This window comes from Varanus komodoensis, unplaced genomic scaffold (genome assembly GCF_004798865.1).
Source record: "Varanus komodoensis strain SLA01 unplaced genomic scaffold, ASM479886v1 scaffold63, whole genome shotgun sequence".
NCBI lineage: Eukaryota > Metazoa > Chordata > Lepidosauria > Squamata > Varanidae > Varanus > Varanus komodoensis.
In genome coordinates this window covers 711,275-737,436 of record NW_025336259.1, presented here as the reverse complement: position 1 = coordinate 737,436, position 26,162 = coordinate 711,275, and the positions used below count along the sequence as shown (strand labels likewise).

The 26,162-nt window shown below is 51.3% G+C and overlaps 1 protein-coding gene across 1 annotated transcript in view; it reads left to right on the top strand.

Moving 5' to 3' along the window:
* The window catches only part of ARHGEF17 (Rho guanine nucleotide exchange factor 17), a 156,923-nt gene that overhangs the window by 109,453 nt on the left and 21,308 nt on the right, over positions 1-26,162 (top strand). Inside the window, exons 2-6 of the mRNA XM_044450176.1 lie at positions 4,001-4,078; positions 10,954-11,136; positions 18,451-18,567; positions 19,262-19,354; positions 25,843-26,019. Coding sequence (XP_044306111.1) covers positions 4,001-4,078; positions 10,954-11,136; positions 18,451-18,567; positions 19,262-19,354; positions 25,843-26,019 — 648 coding nt within the window. The remainder of the gene's footprint in view (positions 1-4,000; positions 4,079-10,953; positions 11,137-18,450; positions 18,568-19,261; positions 19,355-25,842; positions 26,020-26,162) is intronic.

Here is a 26,162-nt window from a genome sequence, read left to right as displayed (position 1 = left end):
TACAACACAATAAAATACAATGCAATACAAAAATAACAATATAAAATTAAAATTAATAATATAAAATAAATAAGAAATATAAACAATATAAAAGAAGTTAGAAAAGAAAAGTTATAAAAGAAAAGAATCCTGGCTTCAAGGCATTTCTCATTATATTGCATTTAATCCCACTCCCCCCCCCCCCCGCTTTTTCTCCCTGCATGGAACCCAAGTAGCTGACCCAGTCATCTGCCGCTCCAGTTTATCCCCACAACAACCCTGGGAGGTAGGTGAGGCTGAGAGCCGTGAGTTTCGTGGCTGCATGGGGACGCGAACCTGGCTCCCCTGAGGCCGGCTGCTGTCCTCCAGCCAACACGCCTTCCTGGCTGTCAGCATTTCGGGCTCTGTCCACTAGCCCCAAACCCTGCAACCTGGCTGCGGCGAATGGGCAGCCGGTGCTTTCTCTGCAGAGGCTCTGCGTGCTGAGAAGGGGCAGCTCCGGCCGCCGGCAGAGCCGCGGCATTTTGTGCCAGTCCCAGCAGCTGCACCAGCCATCCCCATACGGAGCCTGGAGCAAGGCGGTAAATAGCTGACTGTATGCTTTCGCCTTTAAAAAAAATCAGGAAGCAAGCAAGCTTCTCAGGGAGGGCTCAGTCTGCCCCTGAGATGCTAGCTGGCTGCGTGCAGGGAGGGGGGGGGTTTAGCAGTGCACCGAAGAGCATCACCTTGTTGTGGGCCTGTTAAAGTTCTGTTTTTCTGATCCCTCATTCTGTATCAACAGCTCACAGATCATTTTTGGGCCCCGCACTGCCCGGCTGAAAAGAGCCGCGTTATCACCGTTGCGGCACGGCTAAGGGTGTGACACGCTGCTGGTTTAGGCAGACAGAAAGTCTCACAACTTTCAGCGTTCCCCAACCTCCCCAAATCTGGCCAGAAGTGGTGGCGGGGGCCTCCAGGACTTCGGAGGCCTGCGAGCTGGCCTGGCCGAGCTGTGCCTGGATCTCTCCTGGCTTCTGGAGGGTTTATGTGCAGAGCCGTCTGGCGGCATCTCAATTTCAAGCTTCTCCCGTATTCCATAACCAAACGCGGCGCGTGCTCGTGATTTTGCAGTTAGACTGGGTTCCTGCGCCACATGTTTTGCAAACAAAGCGAAAGCACAGGGGGATGGGGAAGGAGAAAACACCCAGCGCACCTTGTCGACTGGGCAGGAGGCAGTCTGGCAAAGCCCCCCACCTGTGCATTCCTCCCCCAGATTTTCTGGCACGGCCACGGATTTCCTAGGAGGCTTTGGACGAGCCGCTCGGCTACCGCGCGGCTCCTGGCTTGTTCATTCCCGTGCCGTTCTCAGTGTGCACGTCGATTTTCGGCCCGTGGGCGCATTCTGCTGTCTGCTGCGGGTGGCGACATGAACCCTTCCAGGGACTCGTGTCTGAGGAGGATGCGTTGCATGAGCAGAGGGAAGAAGGAGAGCCGAGCGTGCAGCGTTTGGGAGGAAGATGGCGCGTGCAGTCCGAGGGTTACCAGAGGGGTCGGGAGCGAATGGAGACGCGCCAGCTCCCCTCCCTTCGTGCCGATCGCTTTCTGCGATCCCCTCCTTCGCCTGGGCTGCAGGGCACCGTTGTCAGTCGCAGAATACGGAGCCCTAAAACGGCCCAGGGTGCTTCCAGACGAGACATCTGTGCTGCAACGGTTCGGCTTCATTCGCAGAATTTTACTGGGATATCCAGCCGCTGCCGTCTTCCCTTCCACTTCCCACCACTTACTCTGCCTTTTTTCTTAGGAGGGAAATCTGTTAAGGCAGAAAAACCGCAGAATCACGCCTGGATGTGGCCCTTCTCACATTCATTCTCAGACACTCGCGGCGGGGGTGTCTCCTTCATGGTCCCATTTCACAGATCAGGAGGTAGGACTGAGCTGTCCCACATGGGCAAGAGAACTCCTTGAACCCCAAACCCAGGGACATAATTGGGAATACTCTTCCTCCTAAACGTGAGGGGTGAGGTTTGTCTTTGCTCTACGCCCACCCTCCTCATCTCCAAATATATTCTGGGACAGGATGAAATCATATGAGTGAAGCGCTTTTTCTTAGCTCTGTGTTCTGCAAACGCAGAGGTGTTTTGCTCCCACGAGCCGCTCGGCCTGCTTGCGGCTTCTCCAGTCCCTCGTCACAGGCACGTGGCGAGCCAGTGCAGAGAGCAAAATATTGAGCCCAGCATCGAAACTCCAGGCTAAGGCTGGGGCTTCTGCTACAGGCCTGGTCCTCATTGAGGTCCACCAGCCTGGGCAGGAGCTGGATTCACACTGAATGACTCAGGTGTGCTGTCAAAGGTCGACTTTAACGTGAGTAATACAAAGCAGAACCTGCTCCTGGCTTTGCAGGCGTGCTGGTCGTTTTGCTGAAAGCCCTCAATGGCTTGGGATGGCTGATGCCCCAGAAGGGTCCACAGATCACATCTGACCTTCCTGGGGACCTGGCCTGGCCCTTTGAGGTTCTCCAGGTGGCCGCACCTCCTCCCCTGGCTCCGTGCCCTTTCCCTGCACACCAATAGCTTATAGATTGATTGATTGATTGATTGATTGATTGAAAGACCATCCCTTACCAAAGTCTCGGGACAATTTAACAGTAAGACAAAAAATAAAACACAGCATCCTAATCAATCTCTGAGAATTGAACCCATATTAAAATAACAGTCAAAGCTTAAAATATTGGGAAAATAAACAGGGTTTAGCCTGGCGCCAAAAAGAATAAAGCGTATTCCGCAGTCGGGGTGCCCTTCTCCGCGTAGCCGCCCTCCTGATCTCCCTCAAGGAGGGCTCCCGGAGGAGGGCCTCCGACCCAGATCTTCAGGGGCAGGCCGGGACATTTCCCGGGCTTTTAGGTGTTTCCGCAACCCCACTCATTCTGAAATTTTGGGATGCCTCTTTGGAGGTTGAAGTCACTTGTGAGATGCTGGGAATTTTGGCCCCGCCCCTTTTGCTTTTGGCCCCACCCAGAACTGGAATTCGGGCCCCCACAAGCTTTTCTGACATTGAATTCAGCCCACTAGCTGAAAGCTTTTCCATTCCATTCCATTTAAAACTTATTTGAATTGCTAAATTATTGTATTTATTAGGATCTTAAATTAGCCGAGAATGCACCGGGGGTTTTAAATGTTTTTTTTCTTTTAAATTGTTATATTGTTATTGTTTATGTATTTTTTTTGGATTTTTTGTGAGCCGCCCCGAGGCTTTGTTGCGATGGGGGTGGCATAGAAATGTTTTAAATAAATAAATAAAGAATAAATCCCTGCCCTTGATACAGACCCATCCACCTGGCAACTAAGATCAGCTTCCCCTGCCCCACTGACTGGTCTGCCAGGCAGGCCAGCACGCGTAACAGGGCCCTTTCAGTGGTGAAGCCATCACTGTGGAACTCCCTGCCACATGAAATTCGATTGGTCGTCTCTTGCATACTTTTAATAGGCTTTAATGGCTGGGCTGTTTGCATCTGCTTATGCAAATGCCGAACTAGGCCAAGTTCTAAAAATACCAAGGCTCTCTCTATTTTATTAGTTGCTAAAACTTTACAATGTTTGCTGCTTGTTTTACGGTTTGCTTTAGGTGGGCTGTCTCTATCTTTGTTTTTGTTCTGATGTTGCATTTTATGATATATTTATATGATTCTTGTATAATTACTCTGTGCAAAGTGCCTGGGTGATTTACAGAGAACATGGAGTAAAAGATCATTTTGGGACAGACATGTAGCTTGGAGAACTGAACTTACAGCATGGGCCGTAACCAAAGTTATCCTAAATTTTGGAGGGCTCTCATTTGTAGGGTCGCCACGAGTCGGAGACGACTTGAGGGCACAGAAGCACGACAGCCTCAGATACAACCCCTGTCTGTGTGTCCTGCATTCTCAAAGTATTTTGCGCTTCTGAGCAGACGCGGAGGAGGCTGACGGGGGATTGCCAGTCCGCAGGGTGTTCCACATCAGCGTGCAGCACCCTTTCTCCAATGCCTGTCTGTCTCTTTCCCACAGGACATGCGGAAACACGTCATCATGACCCTCCTGGATACTGAACAGTCGTACGTGGAGTCTCTTCGGACGCTGATGCAGGTAATCGCCCTCTTTGGGGGCAAAGAAGAGGGAGGGAGCAGTTGGGTCATCATCTTGCCGGCAGTGATGGGACCTGCTCGCCACAGAAGCTGATTGTCAGTATTTGGAAACCGCTGCTGTGCGCTTGTCCAAGGGCTTGTCACGCGGATTACGTTATATTTATGCTCCCTCCTTTTTCCCAAGGGCTTTGCTGGGTTTTCCACCTCCTTGTTTTATCCACACAACAACAACCCTGTGAGGTAGGTTAGGCAAAGAGTCCGTGTGGGAGCTAAGCCCCCAATCTCCCACATCCATCTCTGGTCCTCAGTTTTCCTCCAGCCAACAAATAGTTTCAGTTTTCCGGAGATGATATCTTGGTTGGCACTTTTAATTTTGTCTGTATTTTGAGTTTGTACCTGGAAGTGTGCAGAATGGCTCGCTCAGTCTGCTCCTCATTCCATGAGCTGTTCTGACCAGTGCTTCACCTTCTCTTCCCTTAGCATCTAGTTTGCATAATTGTTCCCTGATATTTTTATTTGTCAAAAATTTTCCAAATATATGCATGCATAACGTGATTAAATTGCATCATATACAGCCCACAAAATGCAGAGGTGCATGTTAGCCTTAATAGCATACCTTGCATAAAGAAGTATTTTATGCATCTCTCACATTCCGAAAGTGTAAAAATATAAGCCCATTTTCCTTTAAAAAATGTCTACAGCTTTAAGTTGAATTGAGTACATTCATTTAGCAACCCCATTCTTTAACATTGATCATCTGGAGAGGTTGGGTTGGTCTTCCATCTCAGAGGACTCTAGTCTTGCAGTAATTATAAGATTAGCTACTAATTCCCAATTTTCTTACCTTACATCATTTTTAATTTGCCCCAAGAGAATGTGCATTCAACTGAATTCCAAAGGCAATCATAATTATGATTATAATTATGATTATAAGCACATGGTGGGCATGTCGTGAGCGGAGCCGGCTGGAGCCAGGGGTCAGACTAGATGGCCCGGGAGGCCCCTTCTGACTCACTCTGTTTCTCTGTTTTGAAAATTGCCTCTTCCTAAAACAAGGGAGAATTCCCCCCTGCCCCCCACGGTACCTTCCAGATAATTTAGACTACAGCTCCCAGCATTTCTGACCTTTGGTCATGCCAGCTGGGGATGATGGGCATTGAGCCAAGCAGCCAGGGGGCACGAGCTTGAGAAGGGTGCTCAGCTCACCTGCCTGCAGGTGGGCACTTTTTGGGCAGCCTGGCAAGCGCACAGTTTAGGGCTTCCACCAGAAGGAAAGAGTCATTGGGAGGGGTCCCCAACCCTTTTTGGACCCCAGGCCCATTGAAGGAAGGAGATGCTGCCACACAGCGCCTCTCATGCAGAGCATCCCTGGCCACATCGTGGCTGCCGGGAGAACCTGGCTCGTCGGAAGAGCAAAAGAGGGGCGCAGGGGAGGAAACGAGGCTCAGAAGGAGGGAAAAGGAGGCTAGAGACGGGGAAGGGGAAATGGCACTCTTGGGACTCTTGGTGGAGCCGTGCTGCTGAGAAGGATGGGAGACGGAGTCCCACAGTGGGAGGGCACCGGGTTGGGGAAGGCGCGTGTATCCAGAGGCTGAACTCTTGTGCCCAGTACCGGGCTTGGGAATAGCGGAGGGTGAGAATTCAGTTTGCAGGTGGGAATCCAGATTTCCTCAGCTCAGGTCCCCGGACTGCAGGCCGCTGCCTTCCCTCCCTAGTCCTCCTTGGGCTGAGCAATTGTGTGGACGCCCTGCAAGTGTTCTGCTTGCAGAGTTCGCAGGCTTTGTGTAAAGATACAAGCATTGTGTGCATTGCTTAAAAATGCCACACTTTGTGACTGTACACAAGGAAAGTGCTAGCGTTTCCAGACATGTGGGGACTTGCTCTCAGCTCGGCTGACCTCCAGGCCAGGGCCAGAGATGAGGGAGAAGCCCAAAGTGCGCAAGAGAGCTGGATTCCGGGCAGGTTTCTCATCCTGACCTGGGCGCTGTGATGGTGGACAGGAAAGGACCGCAGAACAGGAACAGAAAACCAGCCTGCAAAACGTTGCGAATGCATCCGGCCCTCTTTGGAGGCGTCTGCTTGACCGCTGGGAGAAACCGGATGCTGGGCAGAACATCCCGCTGCCCTGGCCCAGCAGGGCTTTTCCGCTGTCCTCATGACCCTTGAGCTCCGCTTTTTCCTCTGGGCGGAAAAGGTGTCCTTCTACATTTCTTTTTGAACCTCTGAAGGAATTTGCTCCTGCAATTGGGGTACAAGGTCCCAGTAGTGTTCTCCTGTTGGCCGTGCTGGCTGGGAATGATGGGAGTTGCCATCCAACAGCCCTGGAGAGGACCAGGTGGGAGAAGGCCCATGACTACCAGTGTCTCACTTGGTCTTCATCTTCCTTCATTTCCGGATTTAGGATTTTGTCTCTCCGTGTCTTTCTTGCTTTTTCTAAACGGAGCCTTGTCACCGTCTTCCTGGAACTGCAGCCATTCCTTCCCCTTCTCCTGTCTTTTGTCCCTTCCACTCTTGGTCCTTCTCCCCCAGCCCAGATGAGCTTGGAGGATTTTTGTTTTAATTCCTCATTTTCTTTCCTGGCTCCCTTACGTATCATGTGAAATAGACTAACCAATGCAGGCCCGGAACTTTTCTAACCGTCAGCCTTTTCTTGGGCTTCATTTAATGCCCTTCTTGTCTCTCCGTACACTTCCAAATCCTGATTTCCATATTCCTGCACCTGGTCTCTGTCTCCCACTTGTTCCTGCTGTTTTCTTCCTCGCTTTGATCTTGCCCCACCTGGGTTCCCCTTCTGTTCTTCGCTGGCTCTCCGTACCTCCAAGTGCTTCAGGTGGCCATGGCTGAACTGGCAGTCCCACCCCAGGAAAGAGACCTGGGGCTCCTGGCGAATCACTTAATGAAAATGTTAACGCAACATGGCAGCTGTGGGAGGAGGCAAATCCCAGGAAGAAAGGGGTTGAAAGGAACACTGCCAGGACTGGAATATTTTTCAGCCAGTTTGTGGTGCAGCTGCCTTTGGGATCTCACATCAGCCTTCTACGTAACCACTCACCTGGTTGCCACTGGCAACCAGAAATCCCATGCAGGCAAGTGTGTGAAATTCTCTCTAGATGATGGAGAGACGAGGGCACTGGCAAAGGAAAAATAGAGAGCGTTGTTTCTGTTTTGCCATCATGCTGTGCCTGCAAAAAACAGCGATTACTCTGCTTTTTATACATAAGTGGGAGCCCTGAGTTAAAAGTCAGGAAGGTCTCTTCTTTTCTTGTGGACTGGTAACTTACAGGGCTTATTAACAAGATGGTATCGTTAGCACTGGGACAAATCTCACCAGACTCCATCTCTTGAGCATTCTGGGGACTACTTCTCGTGCTTAGCCTGGTCTTGCAAAGTGAGCTGAGCCAGGAGGAAGTCCACAAACACTTGTGGAGCGAATAATTGGTTTACATGATTAATTTTAAATGATTATTGCTTGTATTGGGATTTTAGTCATCAGTATGGTTGTTTGTCTCACCTTGACTTGTGTTAGAATGAGAGCCAGTGTGGCGTAGTGGTTAAGAGCCTGGGACTGGGACTCAGAGGATCTGGGTTCGAGTCCCCGCTCAGCCATGGAGCCAACTGGGTGACTCTGGGCCAGTCACAGACTCTCAGTCCAACCTACCTCACAGGGTTGTTGTTGTGGGGATAAGATGGAGGAGGGGAGATGATGTGAGCTGCCTTGAGCCCTTTGTAGGATAAAGGCAGGATATAAATCGATAAATAATAATAATAATAATAATAAATTATTATTATTAATATGTCATTTATATTTTAATGATGTTTTGTTGTTTTGTTGTATAGCTGTAATTTTCTGTTTGTTGCATGCCACCTAAAGAGTCTTTCTGAACTACTTGGCAGCTTACAAATAAACAAACAAACAATCCATGGGAGAATGCTCACGTTGTACAGGTAGGCAGGGAAGGACTATGCCAGAAGGAAAGACAAAGCTCAGAATCAGACTCACGTTGGAACCAGCCTGGAAACGGAGCTCCCTCCTCCCACCCAGCAAGTGCCGTGCTTCGCTTCAGAGCAGGAAGGAAAGGGGACGGGACTCCACCAGGAATGCTTGCATCTTGGTGGCAGGAGCCCCCTTCCTGGAATGGCCAGAGGGCCCCCTTCTCCGAGTTCACTTTTGCAGCCTTGGAAAAGCAGTCGGTGCAGCGACTGCAAACAGCAAGGGAGGGCACGCCAACCAAACAATCCCACCTCCAACATTGCGGCAATTCCCAACATTGGGAGAACTCTCAAAACTCCTTTGGTCCTCTAGACCCCGTCGGAGGGGCCTTAGGGTCGTGCTGCCCATTGCTCAGGTCATGCGATCTGTCAGCATGAACTTTCCTGAGTTTGAACAGCAAAAGAATTAAGGTGCAATATTTACACAGAAGAAAAGTCCTACAACTTCCAGCACGTCCCAGCCAGCTGGGAACTGTAGGGCCTTTCTGTCTGTGATTCAAATACCGGGATGCTCCGGGAAGTTAAAACAGGACAATACAGCCCATGAGCACACAACCACAACAGCACGTCTTACAATAACATTATTAAATATGGATAAGTTATCATGGGTGATTGTCTTATTGATCACACAAGCGCTTGCTTCGAGCCCTTTCCAGTTTGGTCAGGTTAGGCCTAGAAGGGGTTCCTGGCCAACTCATGAGAAGAAGGCGCATTCATGGAGAAATTCAGGAGCACAGCAAGGGGAAATGAGTCCTCTTTTGAGGAAGCAGGAGCCTCAGACCGTGGGAGGCGGTGGATGTGGAGAAGCCAAAGTCACAGGTGAGGCTGTGAAAGCAGGGGGCAAGACTGTGCGGACGAGGGAGGAGGCGATTCCCACCGTCCAGGCGAGAGACTGTCAGGGCCTGACCAGTTTCTGGGAAGGGTCGTATTTTTGTTCGTAGAAGTTTGCTTCCAGTTCTGAAAATTGGCATTTAGTCCTGTGCATTCAAAGTCAAGTTACGGAGAATTCCACCGCTGCTTCACAGAAACCCACTCCGCAGGGCAACCGAAAATACATGTTGGTGCTTCCACAGGCTGCTCAGTTAAGCCAGCCTCCACTCTGGCTTTTAACTGGAGAACCACGAGACATTAATTGGAAGTGGTAACAGAGCCCTGTGCATCCTTTCACAAGCGAAGAGAGCTCAATTTGCCTGACGGACGGAAATTTAATGAGAATTTAGAAAGCTTTAATTCAGCAAAGTGAAATTCCTGGAAAGGTTTTTGAGGTCTTCACACATGCCATCCATGAGGAGAGTGGAGAAAGAAAATACAGGCTAATGTATGCCAAAAATAGCAGAGGACATGGACCATTGGGTAGGAAAGGAGCAATTCGGCTTGGCTTTTAAAATCCCTGCAAGACACTGAATATTTTCTCTGCTTCAGAAGGACTCCAAAGCTGTGGAGGCCCAGACAGAGCCCTAAACTGTTGTTTGGTGCCATCGTGAGCCTTGGTGGTATGCAGTCCCCCTCTGGTTTGTTTTAGTAAACTATGGTTAAGATTAACCACTTTTTTCCAGGTTCAGACATAGCAGTAAACTGGTTCATTGGAAATAATAATAATAATTATTATTATTATTATAACATTTCTATGCCACCCCTTGCCGAAGCCTTGGGGCGGCTTACAACACAATAAAATACACTGAAATACAATAGCACATAATAAATTACCACTAAATACAAAAATACAAAAAATACATTGAGTTACAAACATAATAATATAAAATTAAAATTATCAGTATAAAATAAGTAAATAAATAATATAGGAGGAGAAAAGAGAAGGAAGAAGAAGTTGCCCTGGCCAGATCATATGTTTTAACAATTAAAATGATGTTTAAATAAAAAGGTCTTTACCTGGCGCCGAAAAACCAGTAATGACGGTGCCAGGCGGACCTCTTTGGGGAGTGAATTTCATAGGTTGGGCACCACTGGAAATGGAGGCGGATGCGCCTGATCTCAGGTTGTTAATTGTGTATGCAGTTAATCTAAACTTCCATTTTATGCTACATCCAGGCAAGGTAATTCAGTTGGCACGCGTGTGCCTGTGCACGGCTTGAGTTCTTGCAGAGGCCTTCCAGGCATAGCAGGTGCTTGATAGAAATATCTCTCTGTGGGATTGGACCAGAGGCCCAGCTAGTTCTTACATTTATTTATTAGATTTGTATCCTGCCTTTTTTCTTACAAAGAACTCAGAGCAGCTCACGTCATTCTCCTGCTGCTGCTCTCAGTCTTATCCCCACAACAGCAACCCTGCGAGGCTGAGCGTCTGCGACTGGCCCAAAGGCACCCAGCCGAGCAGGGCCTTGAACCCAGATCTGTCGGATTCGAGTCCCTCACTCTTAACCAGCGCACCATCGCTTGAGGGGTGGAGTGGTGCCAGGCTTGTTGGATGCACAACACCGCTCCTCCTTCCTCCTGCTGCCATCTCAAATGCCAAAGGGTGCCAGATTGAACCCTGGAGAGCATCTGTGCAAGTCCAAATCTCCAGACTGGGCGCTGGGCTCTCCCCTCCCGCTCCCCCCATGTCCGGTCGTTCACCACACCCCCACCTCGCTCGGGGCCACACTTGGAACCCTGATGAGTTGCAGCCAGCTGGCGAGGAGGCCGTGGACTTCCTTGGCTCCTCCTGCAGCATCCCAGTCTGGACCGTCTTGGCTCCAGGCCTTAGCCTAGCTCTGCTTGGCTCACCGTTCAGGCTTCTCTCATCTTTGCATGCAGAAGAGCCCCTGAAAAGCAAAATCTTCCGTTAATTAATGGGAAAGGAAAGTAAGTCCCAGTTGGGATGCCCCACTGAGCCGCTCCCTCTGTTGTTAAGCACCCCTCTGATTGTTTTCATCCGCTCCCTTGCAGGGATACATGAAGCCCCTGAAACTGCCCGAAAACTCCATCCTCTGTGACCCTTCTCTGGTGGACGAGATCTTCGACCAGATCCCTGAGCTGCTGCAGCATCACGAGGAGTTCCTGGAGCAGGTCTCCGAGTGTGTGCAGAACTGGCACGAGAAGCAGAAAGTGGGAGATGTCCTGGTGCAGCTGGTAAGCGCAGGCCCCCAGGGGCCGACTTCTGCAGGGCAGCGGGAGCTGGGGAGAAGAGCTGGAAGTGGGAAGGGGATGCAGCATGCGTGGCGAACTGGAAGGCCGAGGGTGTGCCAGGCCGGCGTCGCGATGGCAGAGCGGACAGGAGGTCTGTGTCCTGCGCTTTCGTTCCCGTATCGCCCGACTACAGCAGCGCTGGGCAGCTTGCAAAGACGAGCACCTTCAAAGCTCAGCCTGGCTTCTCAATAGAAACAGCCATTTGCATAAAGGTGCGTATGTGGGTTTGACACTGAATGATAAGGAATCCCATTAAAAACCCCGGAGAGGAGGAGCTGGCCCTTAAAAGATTGGCAAAGCTGACGCTGGGCAGACCTCATTTGAGATGCGGGAGCAGGTTGGGTGTCCTGTGGCATCGGATCTGCCCATGGGAGCAAGGAAGCCCTTCTCGGAGGGGCACCCCTTTTGCCTGCACCAGGTGAGTTTTGGAACAGTGGCTCCGCTCCGACGTCTCCCCCTCCTCACCCGTGTTCCTAGAGGAGCTGAAAATTCCTTGACCTGGAATCGTCCCTCTCCTGCTCTTAGTTCCTCTGTTGTGCCCCTCAACTCGAGACCAGCCTGCTCTCTAAATCGGGAGCACCACTTTGGGGTGGGGCCCTGCCGAATCCTGCAGGCCAGATACTATCCTGGCCACGGCCTTCTCTGTGGTGGCACCGCCGCACCTTCCGAGAAGAGGCGTGGGTCTCCCAGGAGGGAGAGAGCCAGGGTTGTCCTGCAGCCCTACTGCAGGGATTGGAGGTAACCCCCAGGGTCGGCCGGCCTCTGGAGGGCTTCCTCTGGGGGGTGGCTTGACGCCTGAGCCCCGTCCGCTGGAGGAGCCCCCACAGGTAGTGCAGGTTGCACTGGAGTGGCCTGTGGACCAGCGCTTCTGCACCCCTGCTCTAAACACAGCCGTGAGTGCTCCGGCATCTCTCCTACTGCGAGAGAAAGCCCCAGAGGGCTTGGGACTGGGATACCTGCGAGATCCCTTCCCCTGGTCTAGCCCACCTGGTCCCTGGCATCGGACGAGGCGCCCCTGCTAGTCCCAGGTGGGCCTGCGGTCCCTTGGCATCGATCAGTGGAGCACAGCTGGCGAGACTTCCTGGGCAGGACATCGCCTCCACAGCAGCCAAAGCCCTTTTTTTACCAACCACGGCGTTATTAGCATAATTTGATTCTAAAGATTTATCCTCATATTTTGAGACTCTTTTTTCCTTCCGTCCTTCCGTCCGTCCGTCCGTCCGTCCTTCCTTCCTTCCTTCCTTCCTTCCCAACCGCATGAGAATCCTATGGGATGTGGAATGATATATACAAATCTTATAAGGAAGTGAATAAATAGTTCTGAATCCAGGTCCCACCTGAGAATCTTGCTCACCTGCCTGGCCCACACTGCAGGGCTGTTGTGGGTATCCCCTTTGTGTTCTTCGGGGGTGGTTGATCTGTCTCAGTTTTTGGTGTGGGAGACTCGGCACACCCGAGTCTCCCACACCCAACCCCAAATGGGGCCCGATCCATAGCCCATTCACCTTTCCAGCCCTTCTGATTGCTCTAGAAACTTAGTTATCTGCTAACATCCTGTCATTATTCCACAGAGAAACAAAGTTACTCAGGGAATCTTCCCTGGGGAATGCCATCAAAAGCAGTGCTGGATTCCCAGGAATCCTCCCCTAGGCCCCTATTCAGTCTTCAAAACTTATGAAGGACTAGAAACTTAAGCAGGGAGCCGCAGTTTCCAAGCTGCTGAATCCTGTGGCAGGTTGCACGCAGCCCCTACCTGGGGGTCTCACGTAGCCTCGCTAGAGACCGTGCCGACCAAGCAGATCCGGGTTGCGGTTTCCAGGCCAAGGGGGTGGCTTTGGTTCGAATCCAAGAGCCCGGAGATGGAGAGAAGGCTGCCTCGCCGTCCTCTCGTAAATCCCCGTCAGCCTCGAGCCATCCGCCAGCCTGCGCCCTCGCCCTCTCCGCCTCTCCAGCCCTTTTCCCTTGAAAGTGCTTTTCTTGGAAAGGGCACGGAGCAGATGCTGCCACTGGAGAACGGGGACCTGGGAGGAAACCGGCGAGTGCCAACAAGAGAGCCATCTGCTGCGGGCACTCGGTGTGCAAGCCACGTCCGCCTGGTGGGTGTCGAGTTGGCGGCGAGAGAGTGTCGGCCAGGCTGCCTGTTGCGTCCACCCCCCCGCCCTGCAGCCCTCTGGAGCATGTACAGCTCCCCAGGGAAACCTGGCGGAAGATGCGGCGGGCGTGCACCCAAGATGCTATCGCTCACCATCCCATCACCACAAAGGGGCCTCACTCGGGGCAGAGCATAGTCCTCATGGCCTCCAGCCATGGGAGTGGGTCTGGATGGGATGCTCCTGCCCTGCGTGGGGCCTCGAGGCTCCCCCACACGGCAACCTGCTTCCGGAACGAGCGGGCAGCGCTCGGAGCACTTGGCTCTTGCTTTGCAACTTGAGCAGCAAATCGGGGGCATTTTCTAATGACTCCTCGGGAAATCGTATCAGGAGTTTTTCACAGAGACCTGTTTGCTGATCCTTGCTTGTTTACTCAGAAGGAAGCCCCAGTGATTTAAGTGGGGCTTCCCTCCAAGGAAATAGGTTTTGCGTGGCTATCCAGGAATCCTTTCTTTTCGGCTCTGTCTCGTCAGCGGCCCTCACATCTCCTTTCCTGTGGATGAACATGGAAATACCTGAAATCAGCCTTCAGTTTGCTGGAAACCATAATCCACTTATCTCAAGATTCTGTTCCCTCATTCCATGCCTAGGAAGAGGGTCTGAGAGATCTCCCTGGTACGGGACACTCACAGTGTCCATTCCCTCCAGGATCCTGCTGGCCGGGGCCAAATCCTGGCTTTGGAAGCCAGTTGGGATGCCGAGGAGGCCTTGTGGGGCACTCCACCCAGGAAAGCCCCCAGGCAAAGCCAGGCAATATTCCTTAGAAAATAGTTTGGTTTAATTCCAAGATTCGATGCATGTGGATTTTTGTACAATCAGATCTGTGTGATCTGATAACCGAGACTGCTGGGAGTGGAATAGCCCAGGGGAGACGAACGAGGAGGAGGGGCTGTTCCAGCAGACCTATTGAAAAACGGCTATTTATTCCCTCTCTTCCTTTACTATCACTTTTTATTTCTGTGCGGTATCTTCTTAGACGCTAATCCTGCAGGCAGCAGCTGCCTTTGCTCTGGGAGCCCTTTTGACTGAGCTGGATAAAAATACTTTAGGACATGAATAAAGAAAGTTTAATCACTTATGTTGCAACTGAAATGGGCCCCCACCTTTATTTATTTATTTATTTATTTAGAAAATTTCTATGCCGCCCCATTCGCCGAAGCCTTGGGGCGGCTCACAAAGATATCAATTATAATACAATAAAATATAAAACAAGTTAACAATATAAAATAAAATAAAATAAAATACATGAGCAGGTAACAGACGATGAGACTAAAAATGGAGGAGGGAGGATTTATCCAGCTTGCCAGTGGTGAGCAGCAGCGTAAAACATGTAAAACAAGCCCACACGGGTTGCAGTACAATGTTTTCTCCTCATGCAGCTCCGTTGTCATTTAATATTCATGCAGTGAATCAACTTCGATTTCCTTAACTGGGACTCCTAATAATAGTCATAGTATTTCTCTGTAATTTTCCAGAGGTGTTAGCCTGAAACACACCTGGCAGTCCAACACTCCTGGCTGCCCAGAGACCATTTATTTATTTATTTATTTATTTATTTATTTATTATTTATTTATTTATTTAAACATTTTTATGCCGCCCCATTCGCCGAAGCCTCGGGGCGGCTTACAACATAGATAAAACGATAAGTTAAAATATCCATATAAAATAATCTTAATTAAAACACACATTATAAAATAAGCCGCCCTGGCCAGATAAAATTCAATTGTATTTAGCATTTAAAATGTTGATTAAATAAAAAGGTCTTGGCCTGGCACTGAAAAACAAATAACGACGGCGCCAGGCGGACCTCTCTGGGGAGCGCATTCCATAGATTGGGCGCCACCGCTGAGAAAGCCCTTCTCCGAGTACTTACCCTCCTAATGTCCTTCATGGAGGGTTCCCGGAGAAGGGCCTCTCCCGCTGATCTCAAGGGGCGGGCGGGCATATACAGACGTAAGTGCTCCTTCAGGTAACCAGGACCCAAGCCGTTTAGGGCTTTATAGGTCATCACCAACACCTTGAATTGGGCCCAGACTTCAATGGGGAGCCAGTGAAGCTGACGGAGCTTCACACTCACCCCATTCTAGGGGTGAGTGTGTTGGACTGGGGGATCCGCGTTCTGGCCCCCACTGGGCGACTTTGGCCCAGTCCCAGACTCTCAGCTCAACCTACCTCACAGGGTTGTTGTGAGGATGCAGGTGAGAGCAGGCGCGGGGAAATTAGGTAAGCCTCTCTGAGTTCCTCAAAAGGAAGAAAGGCAGGATATAAATGCATAAAATAAATACGGGGTCAGAGTTCTTTGCAGATACTGTCTCAGTCACCCTGGCATCACCTCTCCAAAGGAGACCAGTTTAATTGCAAGGAGTGATGCTCTGGGCCGTGGCTGAAACAGGTCCATGGATCACCTGAGTGGATAAATGACCGACGCAACACGGCTTAGTCCTCCATCTTTTCCGGACGGATCAGCAGAGCACCGAAACCAGGGGAGGTCGTGCTCGTCGCAGCCCTGTTTGGGGAAGCGTGTGCCCAGCCCTCTTGAAGCTGCAGAGCTTGGGAGGTACAGGCTGCTGACCGGCTACGGAAGCCTTTTTCCCGCCCAGCGCCGAGGGAAGGGCCTCTTTCTCGGCACTCCCCAGGGGAAAGTGCATGCCTGTGATCTGCCCCGTTTCTTGCAGCTGACAAGCCGCTTCTCGGCCCTTTCCTCCTACCTGGAGGGTAAACCCAAAGCTGCTGATCTGAGATGAGCCCTTTTGCCAGCAGAAGGGGTGGGCCCAAAAGAGGGGAGGGGTCTTGGAAAGAAGCGGGCGGGCAGCAAGGGACCTCGGTGGCTCACCGATTCCCCACACCTGCTATGGGGACTCACCTGGCAATAAGCCCCTTGGTGGAGACATCCTTTTGAGTAGTCTTATATTCGGTTGCATGGTTAGTCTCTCCGAAACGGTTGTCTTTAGCAACCAGAGAGCTTCGCAATGGGGGCGCAGGGGAAGTTAAAGAAGGGCTCCGGGAGGTCATGCATGTCGCTTCCGCTCTCCTGTTGCAACGGGGAGAAGGAACGGGGAGCCCAATTTAGGGTGGAATGCACAGGCAGAACTCCCGGGGTGGCGTTCCCCAGAGAGCTGTCGTTCGGTGTGGAAACGTCACTGATAAATAGCAATAAATAATGGGCTGCACCCGGACCCCCAGCGAGGGTGCAGGTAGCTTGAAAGAGCAAAGCCTCATCAAATAGGGAGCCACGACCGGCTGATGCTGCGTGCGTGGGCAGGGCGGCCAGGGTGAAGTGAGAGGCCGGATGGTGCATGGACTAGCCAAACCTGTGCGTATTGTGTCGTCTTGCGCATAAGCTTAGAGGCATAAATTACGTGTGACTGCTGCTTTTTCCCTTCTTTCCAGGAGCCCGAGGTGGAGCCTGATGGTCCTCTCCACTTTGTCCTTGATAAGCATGTAGTCAGGAGAGGGCAAATTAGTTTTATACAGTGCAAAGCTGATTTCGTTTTGCACTGTGGATCTTTGTCTTAATACCCTGTGTGCGTTTTTCAAAAAGCTTTGCATTGGAAACCCCCGTTTTTATTCGTATAAACTGTTCTGAAAGATATAAATGAAGCGAAGAAAGAATTGATTGTAAGTTTGATCATGGCAGTTAGGCTAGCAATGGTTAAATATTGGAAACAGAATTGGGTTTTGCAAAGGTAGGAATGGTATAATGAAATATGGTAATTAATTTTTATTTATTTATTTATTTATTATTTATTAAAACATTTTTATGCCGCCCCATTCGCCGAAGCCTTGGGGCGGCTTACAACATAGATAAAACAATCAGTTAAAATATCCATATAAAAGTATCTTAATTAAAACACACATTATAAAATAAGCCGCCCTGGCCAGATAAAATTCAATTGTATTTAGCATTTAAAATGTTGCTTAAATAAAAAGGTCTTAGCCTGGTGCCGAAAAATAAATAACAACGGCGCCAGGCGGACCTCTCTGGGGAGCGCATTCCATAACTTAGGCGCCACCACTGAGAAAGCCCTTCTCCGAGTAGCCACCCTCCTAATTTCTCTCACGGAGGGCTCCCGGAGAAGGGCCTCTCCCGCCGATCTCAGGGGGCGACTGGGCAAATATGGGTGTAAGCGCTCCTTCAGGTAACCAGGACCCAAGCCGTTTAGGGCTTTATAGGTCATTACCAACACCTTGAATTGGGCCCGGACTTCAATGGGGAGCCAGTGAAGCTGACGGAGAACTGGCGTCATGTGAACATAACGTCCAGTCCCCGTCAGCAGCCTGGCAGCTCTATTCTGAACCAATTGAAGTATCCGGACCGTCTTCAAGGGTAGCCCCACGTAGAGCGCGTTACAGAAGTCAAGACGGGAAGTCACCAGTGCGTGTGTCACCATCGCCAGGCAGTCGTACTCCAGGTAGGGGCGCAGTTGATGAATCAGCCGAAGCTGGAGGAAAGCGCTCCTCGCCGCTGCTGTCACCTGAGCTTCAAGTGAAAGCTCCGGGTCGAGGAGCACTCCCAAGCTGATGATAAACTGATGGCAGAAATAAAATTTAAAAATGGGTTAATGAAAGCAAATAAATATAATGAAATTTGGGAAGATTTTGTAAACGCAGTACTGATAGAAGGCAAAGGCTGTAAACCTAATCGAGATTATATGAATTTCTGGAGGGGATATGGATATAATTGAAGTATATTATGTATTATTAATTATTATTATAATATGTGAATTAAGTGGTGGTAGTATTGGTCTCCGGGGTGGTGGGGGCACTTTATCATTTACCTTTTTAAATATAGTGTTTTTGCTATGTTATATTATCAATGTTGTGATGTGTTGTATTTATGTGTTTTTCTGTTTCAAAAGGGGAGTAAAAAAACTGTTCTGAAAGGAGGAAAAAACTGAAAAATATGAATAGACTGCATCCGTGCGCACGCACACACAATGGCTTAATCGAAATGTTCTAATAATAATCATAATCATAATCGGCTTTTAATTGCCATCTCCAAGGGCCTAGACATGGGCTCTTGATTTTTGGCAAATTCCAGTTTCCTTTGTTACGGCAGCCGTTGGAACTGCAAGTCTCATTTAAGCCTTTCTCGCATTCGTCTAGTTTTCCAAGGAGATCTTGGTGACTATTTACTCGGCCTACATCGACAATTTCCTCAACGCCAAGGACGCTGTGAGGATCGCCAAGGAAGCAAGGCCGGCATTTATGAAGTTTCTGGAGGTGGGGCTTCCTTTCTTCCTGGCTTGTAAGAGGAAGGGGTCGCTTGGCCTGAGCTTTCCAGTAAACGGCAGGGCCCAGGTCCGAAGGAGTCCATCGGTCTGCACGAGATTTTGCCAAAGTTTTTGCTCCTCCGGGCAAATTCCAATGTTGCCAGCCTTCCTACTGCACCAACAGTGCAAGAGAAGTTAATTAAATCATTAAATACTGCCCTGAGACATAGTGAAGGGCAGGATATAAAAGCTTTCAATCAATCAATCAATCAATCAATCATTTATTTATTAAATAAATCATTTATATATTATTTAATTTGACTCTCGTCTTCCACTATGTTGGTATCCTCTTGTGCTTACGGGTACCTTTCCTAACTGGCGTCTTCGCCAGTTCACACTCTGGGACCCCCCAGATCTGTCAGAGCAGCTCCCATTATCCCCAGCCAAGAGAGAGCCATAGCGTTGCAGCCCAAGTCACCTCTCCCCCTCCCCCAAATGTGTCGGCAGCCAGTGCTGCGTCCCCAAGACCCTCTCCCTGGAAATTTGCGCAGCCTGGCAGTTGCGAGTTCGTCCCCACGGCTGGGCCAGCTCTGCACGCAGCGGGGCCTCCTTCCGGGGGGAACCACGGACCGGGCTTAATCCCGGCTCCCCCAGCATGAGCAGGGCCGGCTTCACGTCGCGGTCTTCTCTCTCTCTCTCTCCAGCAAAGCATGAGGGAAAACAAGGAGAAGCAGGCCCTGTCGGACCTCATGATCAAGCCGGTGCAGCGGATCCCGCGATACGAACTTCTGGTCAAGGTGAGCCCAGCGGGGTGGACCGGACAGCGCTTGTTCATGGCAAGCGCCACTAAAATGGGTCCGAGCCGTGGGAGAGTGGTTCCGTTCGATTGGGTCTGGTTGTGCGCTTGTATGCCGCTTTCACCCTACCCATCGTTACAGGATTTAGGGCGTAATCCGGTGCCCATCTAGACAGAAAACAGACCTTCAGCTCCAGTGCCCCTGGCAGAATTTTTTCTGCCTTCACCATGGGGCACCTTTCCCATGATTTTGTTACTTCTCCGATGTCGTTCTATGGCTTCTGTTCCACTGAGAGGGAAGGGGTGGAGCATGCATTGCGTGAGGAAGGAATCATGATGGTGGAGTGGATATTCCGCTCGCCCTGCGGAGACCTGCCTTCCGGTCTCCACACAGCCGTGAAACTCAGTAGGCGACCTCCTCCGGGGCTCCCTCTGTAATCTCCGTGGGGCGGTTGGGAAGGCAGGATCATAAACGGTCTGGAAGTGAGCGGGGCCAAGGCGCCTGGTGGTTGGAAGGTTCTTAGGATGATTAGAACAGAAAGCGATTGTGAGGCCTTTCCAGTCGCTCCAAAGAGATCTCTCTCTCAGTTGCTCCAAAGAGATCTCTCTCTCAGTTGCTCCAAAGAGATCTCTCTCTCAGTCGCTCCAAAGAGATCTCTCTCTCTGTCGCTCCAAAGAGATCTCTCTCTCAGTCACTCCAAAGAGATCTCTCTCTCAGTCGCTCCAAAGAGATCTCTCCAATCTCTCAAAAGAGATCTCTCTCTCAGTCGCTCCAAAGAGATCTCTCCAGTCTCTCAAAAGAGATCTCTCTCTCAGTCGCTCCAAAGAGATCTCTCTCTCAGTCACTCCAAAGAGATCTCTCTCTCAGTCGCTCCAAAGGGATCTCTCCAGTCTCTCCAAAGAGATCTCTCCAGTCGCTCCAAAGAGATCTCTCTCTCTCAGTCGCTCCAAAGAGATCTCTCTCTCTCAGTCGCTCCAAAGAGATCTCTCCAGTCTCTCCAAAGAGATCTCTCTCAGTTGCTCCAAAGAGATCTCTCCAGTCTCTCCAAAGAGATCTCTCAATCACTCCAGAGAGACCTCTCCAGTCTCTCCAAAGAGATCTCGCTCTCAGTCACTCCAAAGGGATCTCTCCACCCACGGAGAACGGGCATCAAAGAGCAGGTGCAGGTCAGAGTGAGGAAGTCCAGAGTGACGGTCACTGCAGCCAAGAACATTCCGGCGTCTGGCTGAGGTCACCTGAGCCAGCAGGGACTGACCGGGAAGCTGATCTGGGCGGTGTGGTTCACAGCCCCATGGCAATGTCAAAATCACGTGTGGCTGCTGTGAAAAAGGCCCACTCCACGCTGGCCATAATTCGGAAAGGAACTGAAAATAAAATTGCCAAGATCATGCTCCCCTTGTGGAAATCTTTGGGGCAACCACACCTAGAATACCCCACACAGTTTTGTTTACTGGTTACTGCACCAAAAAGGATATTGTAGAACTGGAAAAAAATGCAGAAAGGGGCAGCTAAAACGATGAAGCAAGTCCCCTTTGAGGAAGTGCTGCAACATCTGGAATCGCTTAGCTTAGGGAAACAGTGAGTGAGGCGAAACATTTTGGAGGTGTGCATGATGGAGAAAGTGGAAAGGGAGCTATCTTTCTCATAATGCTAAAAACCTGAAGGGGTCCTCCCATGAAGCTCATTGGGGGGAGAACCGGGGCAGAGAAAAGGAAGGGCTTCCTCACGCTGCACAGAGTTAAACTGTCACAGAATTGCGGAACATGCACCGCTCTGGCTGAAAAGCCCAATTCCATTTCAGAGAAGGGCTTGTGTTACTGAAGTAACGTGCAGGGTCAAAAAATAGCAGCATATTTTAGCATCATTTTCATGCTGCTAATGGCCTTTGAAGAGAGATTTCAGCCTTTTAGAAGAGAAAGCCAGGAGACCCCCCCCCCCCCGCCCCCACTGCCAAGCAGGATCGGTGCAGGGGCCGGAGCCCCAGCAAGGGGGCATGGCCATCTGGAGAAACCCAGAGGGCTGGAATGAGATCCCAAGCGGGGTGGATATTGCAAGTGGGGCTGATTTAAATGAACCTTTGAAAATATTTCCTGCAGGGAGCCCATGTTTACATTCTTGCAGCTTAAGAAACAAAGGCAGTCACCATCCAGGAAAGCCTCTTGAGCAAACCCCAGTGAAATAAATGCAAGATGTGTGTTTCTGAGAGCCCCCCCCCCGCCCCCCGCATTTCAGTGAGGCTTGGCATGCAAGAGACATTCTGGGGATGCGGGGGGCGTTCCAGCTCAGCTCTCCCAAGTGCTCTGCCGCCTGGATCCTGGCTCATGGGCTGCAGTGACAGCTTGCGAGTCCAGCATGCTGCATTCCTTGGATAGTTCACATGCTTGGGTCCGATTCCAGGAAAGAGCCGAGCCATTGCTTGCTCCGGAGCACTGAAGTCTGCATAGCCAAAGAGAGAGGGAACACTTTTACCGGCAGCCTTGACCTGCACGGTCCAAAGGTTGCAAAAGCCCAAGTGGAGCAGGAAGGTAATAGAAGAGACGTCATTGCTTCGTTTCTGTCCACACTCTTTGCCGAGTGAGGCTTGCAAAAGATGGGGGGAACATTCCTCTGCCCACGCCGCGAGCCGCTGGTCCTGAATCTGGACGGTCCAGTCTTCGACCTCTTCAAACACACGTCCCTGTGAAATCGGGAGGACTTGAGCACCTAGCCAGGCATGCATGGGAAAGTAGCGCTAACGGCTAAAGACATGTGGGGTTGTGTTTCGTCAATGAGCCGGCTGCATGCGAGAGCTTTGTGTGCGCTTGCCATCAGAACTGTAGAGTTGAAAGGAACCAGTTTCCCAGACAGCTTCCTCCCACCACCTCCAGTGCATCCTTGACGAGAAAGATTGTCTGGGTTTTGGAGCAGGGGTGCATAATCTGCGGCCCACGGGCTGCGTTGGCCGGCGAACACGGGTTGTGCAGTTCTCCAGCCCCAGGAATCTGGCGTCATGGCAGCTTTTGCAGCATGGACGGTGGCACAAAAGGAGCAATTCACTTCAAAGCGGCGAGCGTATGTGTTTGCACATGCATGCACACTTGTGTTGCTTTTCTGCAGTGCTCTTTTGCATACCCAAAGTGCCTTGGGTGCCCATGCAAGAGCTCTGTGCTTGCCCTAACCGAATTGTGCTTCGGTTCTAGCAAGGTGTAGGGATTAAAGTAATGTCCAGTGTTCCCACAGTCTGGCCCTCAAGCAGCACAAACCTTCCTGAGGGTGGAGCCAAGTTTGTTTGGGGGAGAAAGGGAGGACAGTTGGTTTGGAGTCAGTGCCTGTTACAGGCAAGAAATATGTTCACAAGCAGGGGATCTTAACTTGATAGGTGTGTCTTGCTAATAACATAATAAAGCTCGGAGTTAGAAGGGTATCATCGTGAACTGCTGGGAAGGGAAAAGGAGAGAGGGTGGGGAAGAGAGACGTTGGCCCACAACACGGTGCTTGCTAATTCGAATGAGAAGCTCCCCCCAGGGACTGTTTCTTGATCTGCCCTTGCTGTTCTTGCTAATTGTCGGCAAGCGGAATGAGCGCAGGACTCCCTGTGCATGAGTATACTATTTTTGTGTCTTAAGCTCAGCCCGAACAAGACCTATGAGGACTTTTGCAGTGCCTTGATTCAATTTATCTTATCTTTTTGTTTGATTTGACGAATTTGGTATTGTGCTGAGTGAGTGAGCATGGGAAGTTTCAGTTACGTCTCCCCATAAGATGGATTTCCACTCCTGGGGGCCAGCAGCTGCAGCCCTACAAGTCTGCAAGAAACTTCATCCGAGAGCGTCCACCCAAGAGACGGGGCATGCCCTCATTCCCTCCCCTGTTTTTCGGCCTACATCAAACATTCCTCACTAGGGTTTCAGTTTTTGTTCTGGCCCTCCTCCAGTGTCTCTGACAATTAGAGCAGAGCCGTCCAACCTTTTTGGACTCGTGTTGCAATTTAGGAATCTGAGAAACTGTTCTGGACACCTCTGCAGAATGCCAGATCAGTAGACCACTGGTCTGGTGTCTTCCGGCAACTTCTGTGGATCACAGGCTGCGTCTCATTCATCAAGAACTTCAATTTTATGCCTCTTGGATACCACAACCTTAGTGGACGGGCGGCATATCCCTTAGAGGACAGGCGGGAGGGCTCCTGGGAGGGTCTCGTGCGCACTGGGGGATTCCTTGTGCATACACCGCAAGCCCGTAAGAAGCTCCTCCGTGCACCCCCATGGCTGCAGTTCCGCTGACATGCACGAGCAGCCCTGTCAGGCCGCAGCCCACCCTCCCCGAATCCTTGGCAGCCCTCCCTGATGGATGGGCTTACCACCCAGTTGGCACTAAATTACCACCAATTATCCAGGGGTTCAGCTGCTCTGCTGGCCAATTAACCAGCCACCTTTATTTGCTTTTCCCGTGATGAATAGCCCGAGAGGCAGGGAGAGAAGAGATGCAGGCGTCTCCGCTGCCGGGCGCGGCATTCTGTCCGCTTCCAGAGAACTTGGGTCACCTGCTTTCCCTGGCAGCGCTGAGCACAAGAGTGGTGTGTGGGCCCTCCCGGGGCTGACAGGAAGCAGGCTTTTCACAGTGCACAGGATTGGACCGTGCCACCAAAATCCGCACCATCTTGGCCGAGCTCTGTGATGCAGCATCCGCCTGGTGCGCAGACCGTTCCAGGGAGCATCTGCCGCAACTCTGCTCCAGGAATGTAGGAAGAGGCCATCCAGAGACCTAAGAAAGCCCCTGGGAATGTGCTGGACTGCAATGCCCATGATTCCCAGCCAGCACGGCCAGAGGCCTGGGATTGTGGGAATTGCAGTGCAAAACATGTGGAAGGCATTCGGTGTGTACAGACTTTCGCCAAGGGAGTCGCTTGTGTACCTAAAGGGAGCTCCCCCACGGCGTCACTGCCTCGCACCAGAAGCCGTCCACTCAGGCCCAGAAGACAGGCTGCGCATTTTTGATACGCAAGATGTGTGAACCACCCAGAGAGACTTTTCTTGCCGAAGGGACAGTATAGAAATTGGGTGGATGGATGGATCTCCCCCAGCAAAGGAGAAATACTGGTTTTACTTCATGTCCTGGTTCGTGCATGCAAGCACTCCGCGGCTAAGAAAAAGCAACGCCTTCTGCAAGGCTCGGCGGCGGGGGAGGGCTCCAGCTCACAGGCTGCCCGGCCTGTGTGGGTGGGCATCCATGCAGTGATGCCACATGGTCCTGGCATGAACAGAAATGGAACTCTGGGGCAAAGGCTGGACCATGTTTCGTAGCATGCGAGTTTCCCATATGCAGGGCATTCTCCAGGTGTGCATGTGAGCACCGAAATATGCGATGGCGCATTTGTGCTCAGGAGAAGGCCGTCCGGGCAAAGCTGTAGCAAGCAATTCTTGCATGAACTGCAACCTGGCAGTTCATCGCTGCTTCATTGCTAGTGTGGCTGCTGGCATTCTTTCTGTGTTTGTGGATCTGCCTTCTATCGGTGGGTTGGACAGAGCGAGTCAGAAGGGGTCTCGCAGGCCATCTAGTCTGACCCCCGGCTCCAGCTGGCTCCGCTCACGGCATGCCCACCATGTGCACGTCCAGCCTATCCTTGAACACCCGCACCGATGGGGCCCCAACCACCTCTGTGGAAGCCCATTCCACACCTTCGGGGTCCTGACTGCCAGGAAGTGCTTCCTGGCATCCAAATGGAGCCTTGGCTCCCTGAGCTTTGCTCTGTTGGAGTGCGTCCTGCCTTCCTCTGCAGGGGAGAACAGGTCCCTACCCACCTCCGTGTGACACCCCCTCACGTACCTGTATGTCGCCAACAGATCCCCTCTGAGTCTCCTCCTCTCCAGGCTGAAGAGACCCAGCTCCCTCAGTCTCTCCTCATATGGCTTCACCTGCAAACCAGCCACCAACCTAAATAGTGGAGTTCCGTTGATTATCAATAAATCAAGTACTAAATGTGGGGGAATTCAGGGGATCACCTCCCATTGTAAAAGCTCCGGGCTGGAGTAATTGCCACAGGCAGCGTTTGCTGCATGATTTGGAGTCGGGGTATATTTGGGGCCCTCTTAGGGGGCGTCACAGCATAAAGCATTTGCTCCAGGCCCGTGAGTCTTCTCTCGCGGTGCTTGGCCAGTGCCGGCCTCGCACGCCGTCCCCCGAGCCCTCTCCCCTACTTCGCAGGCCTTCCCCCGTTTTTCCTTTTCTGGAGAGGGGAAGGTGTCGTTTCATCTAGGAACGGCCGAATGAACCGGAGATTGCCCCAGGTATAGCACAGCGCCACCTTGAGGTTGGGCAATGGAATACATAGGAAGGCAGAGACAGAAAAAACGGAAAGAACCCCAGTAAAGAGGCCAGTCTTAGCACTGGAAGGATCCAGAAGCCCTGCTAACACAGCGGGTCAAAAGCCTCGTGTAAAGAGACCTTCAAAGCCTCGCCTCCGCCGTCCCCTCTGGGGCCGCTGCCATAAACCGTGCTTTGTCTCCCTCCAGGACCTGCTGAAGCACACCCCCGAGGACCACCCCGACCACCCCTTCTTGCTCGAAGCCCAGCGGTATATCAAGCAAGTGGCCGAGAGGATCAACAAAGGGATGAAGAGCGCTGAGGAGGTGGAGAGGAACGCCCGCATCGTGCAAGAGATCGAATCCCATATCGAGGGGATGGAAGACGTAAGTGCTTTCCAGGCCCCTGGAGAGTGGGCGTCCCCGGCTTCGTGCGCGTGCGTGTCAGCATCTGTGTGTGCGTGCAGGCATTTGCGAAAAGATGTGTTACCCGTCAGAGCAGAGTCCGTGCAGCCCAGCTTTCTATCCAC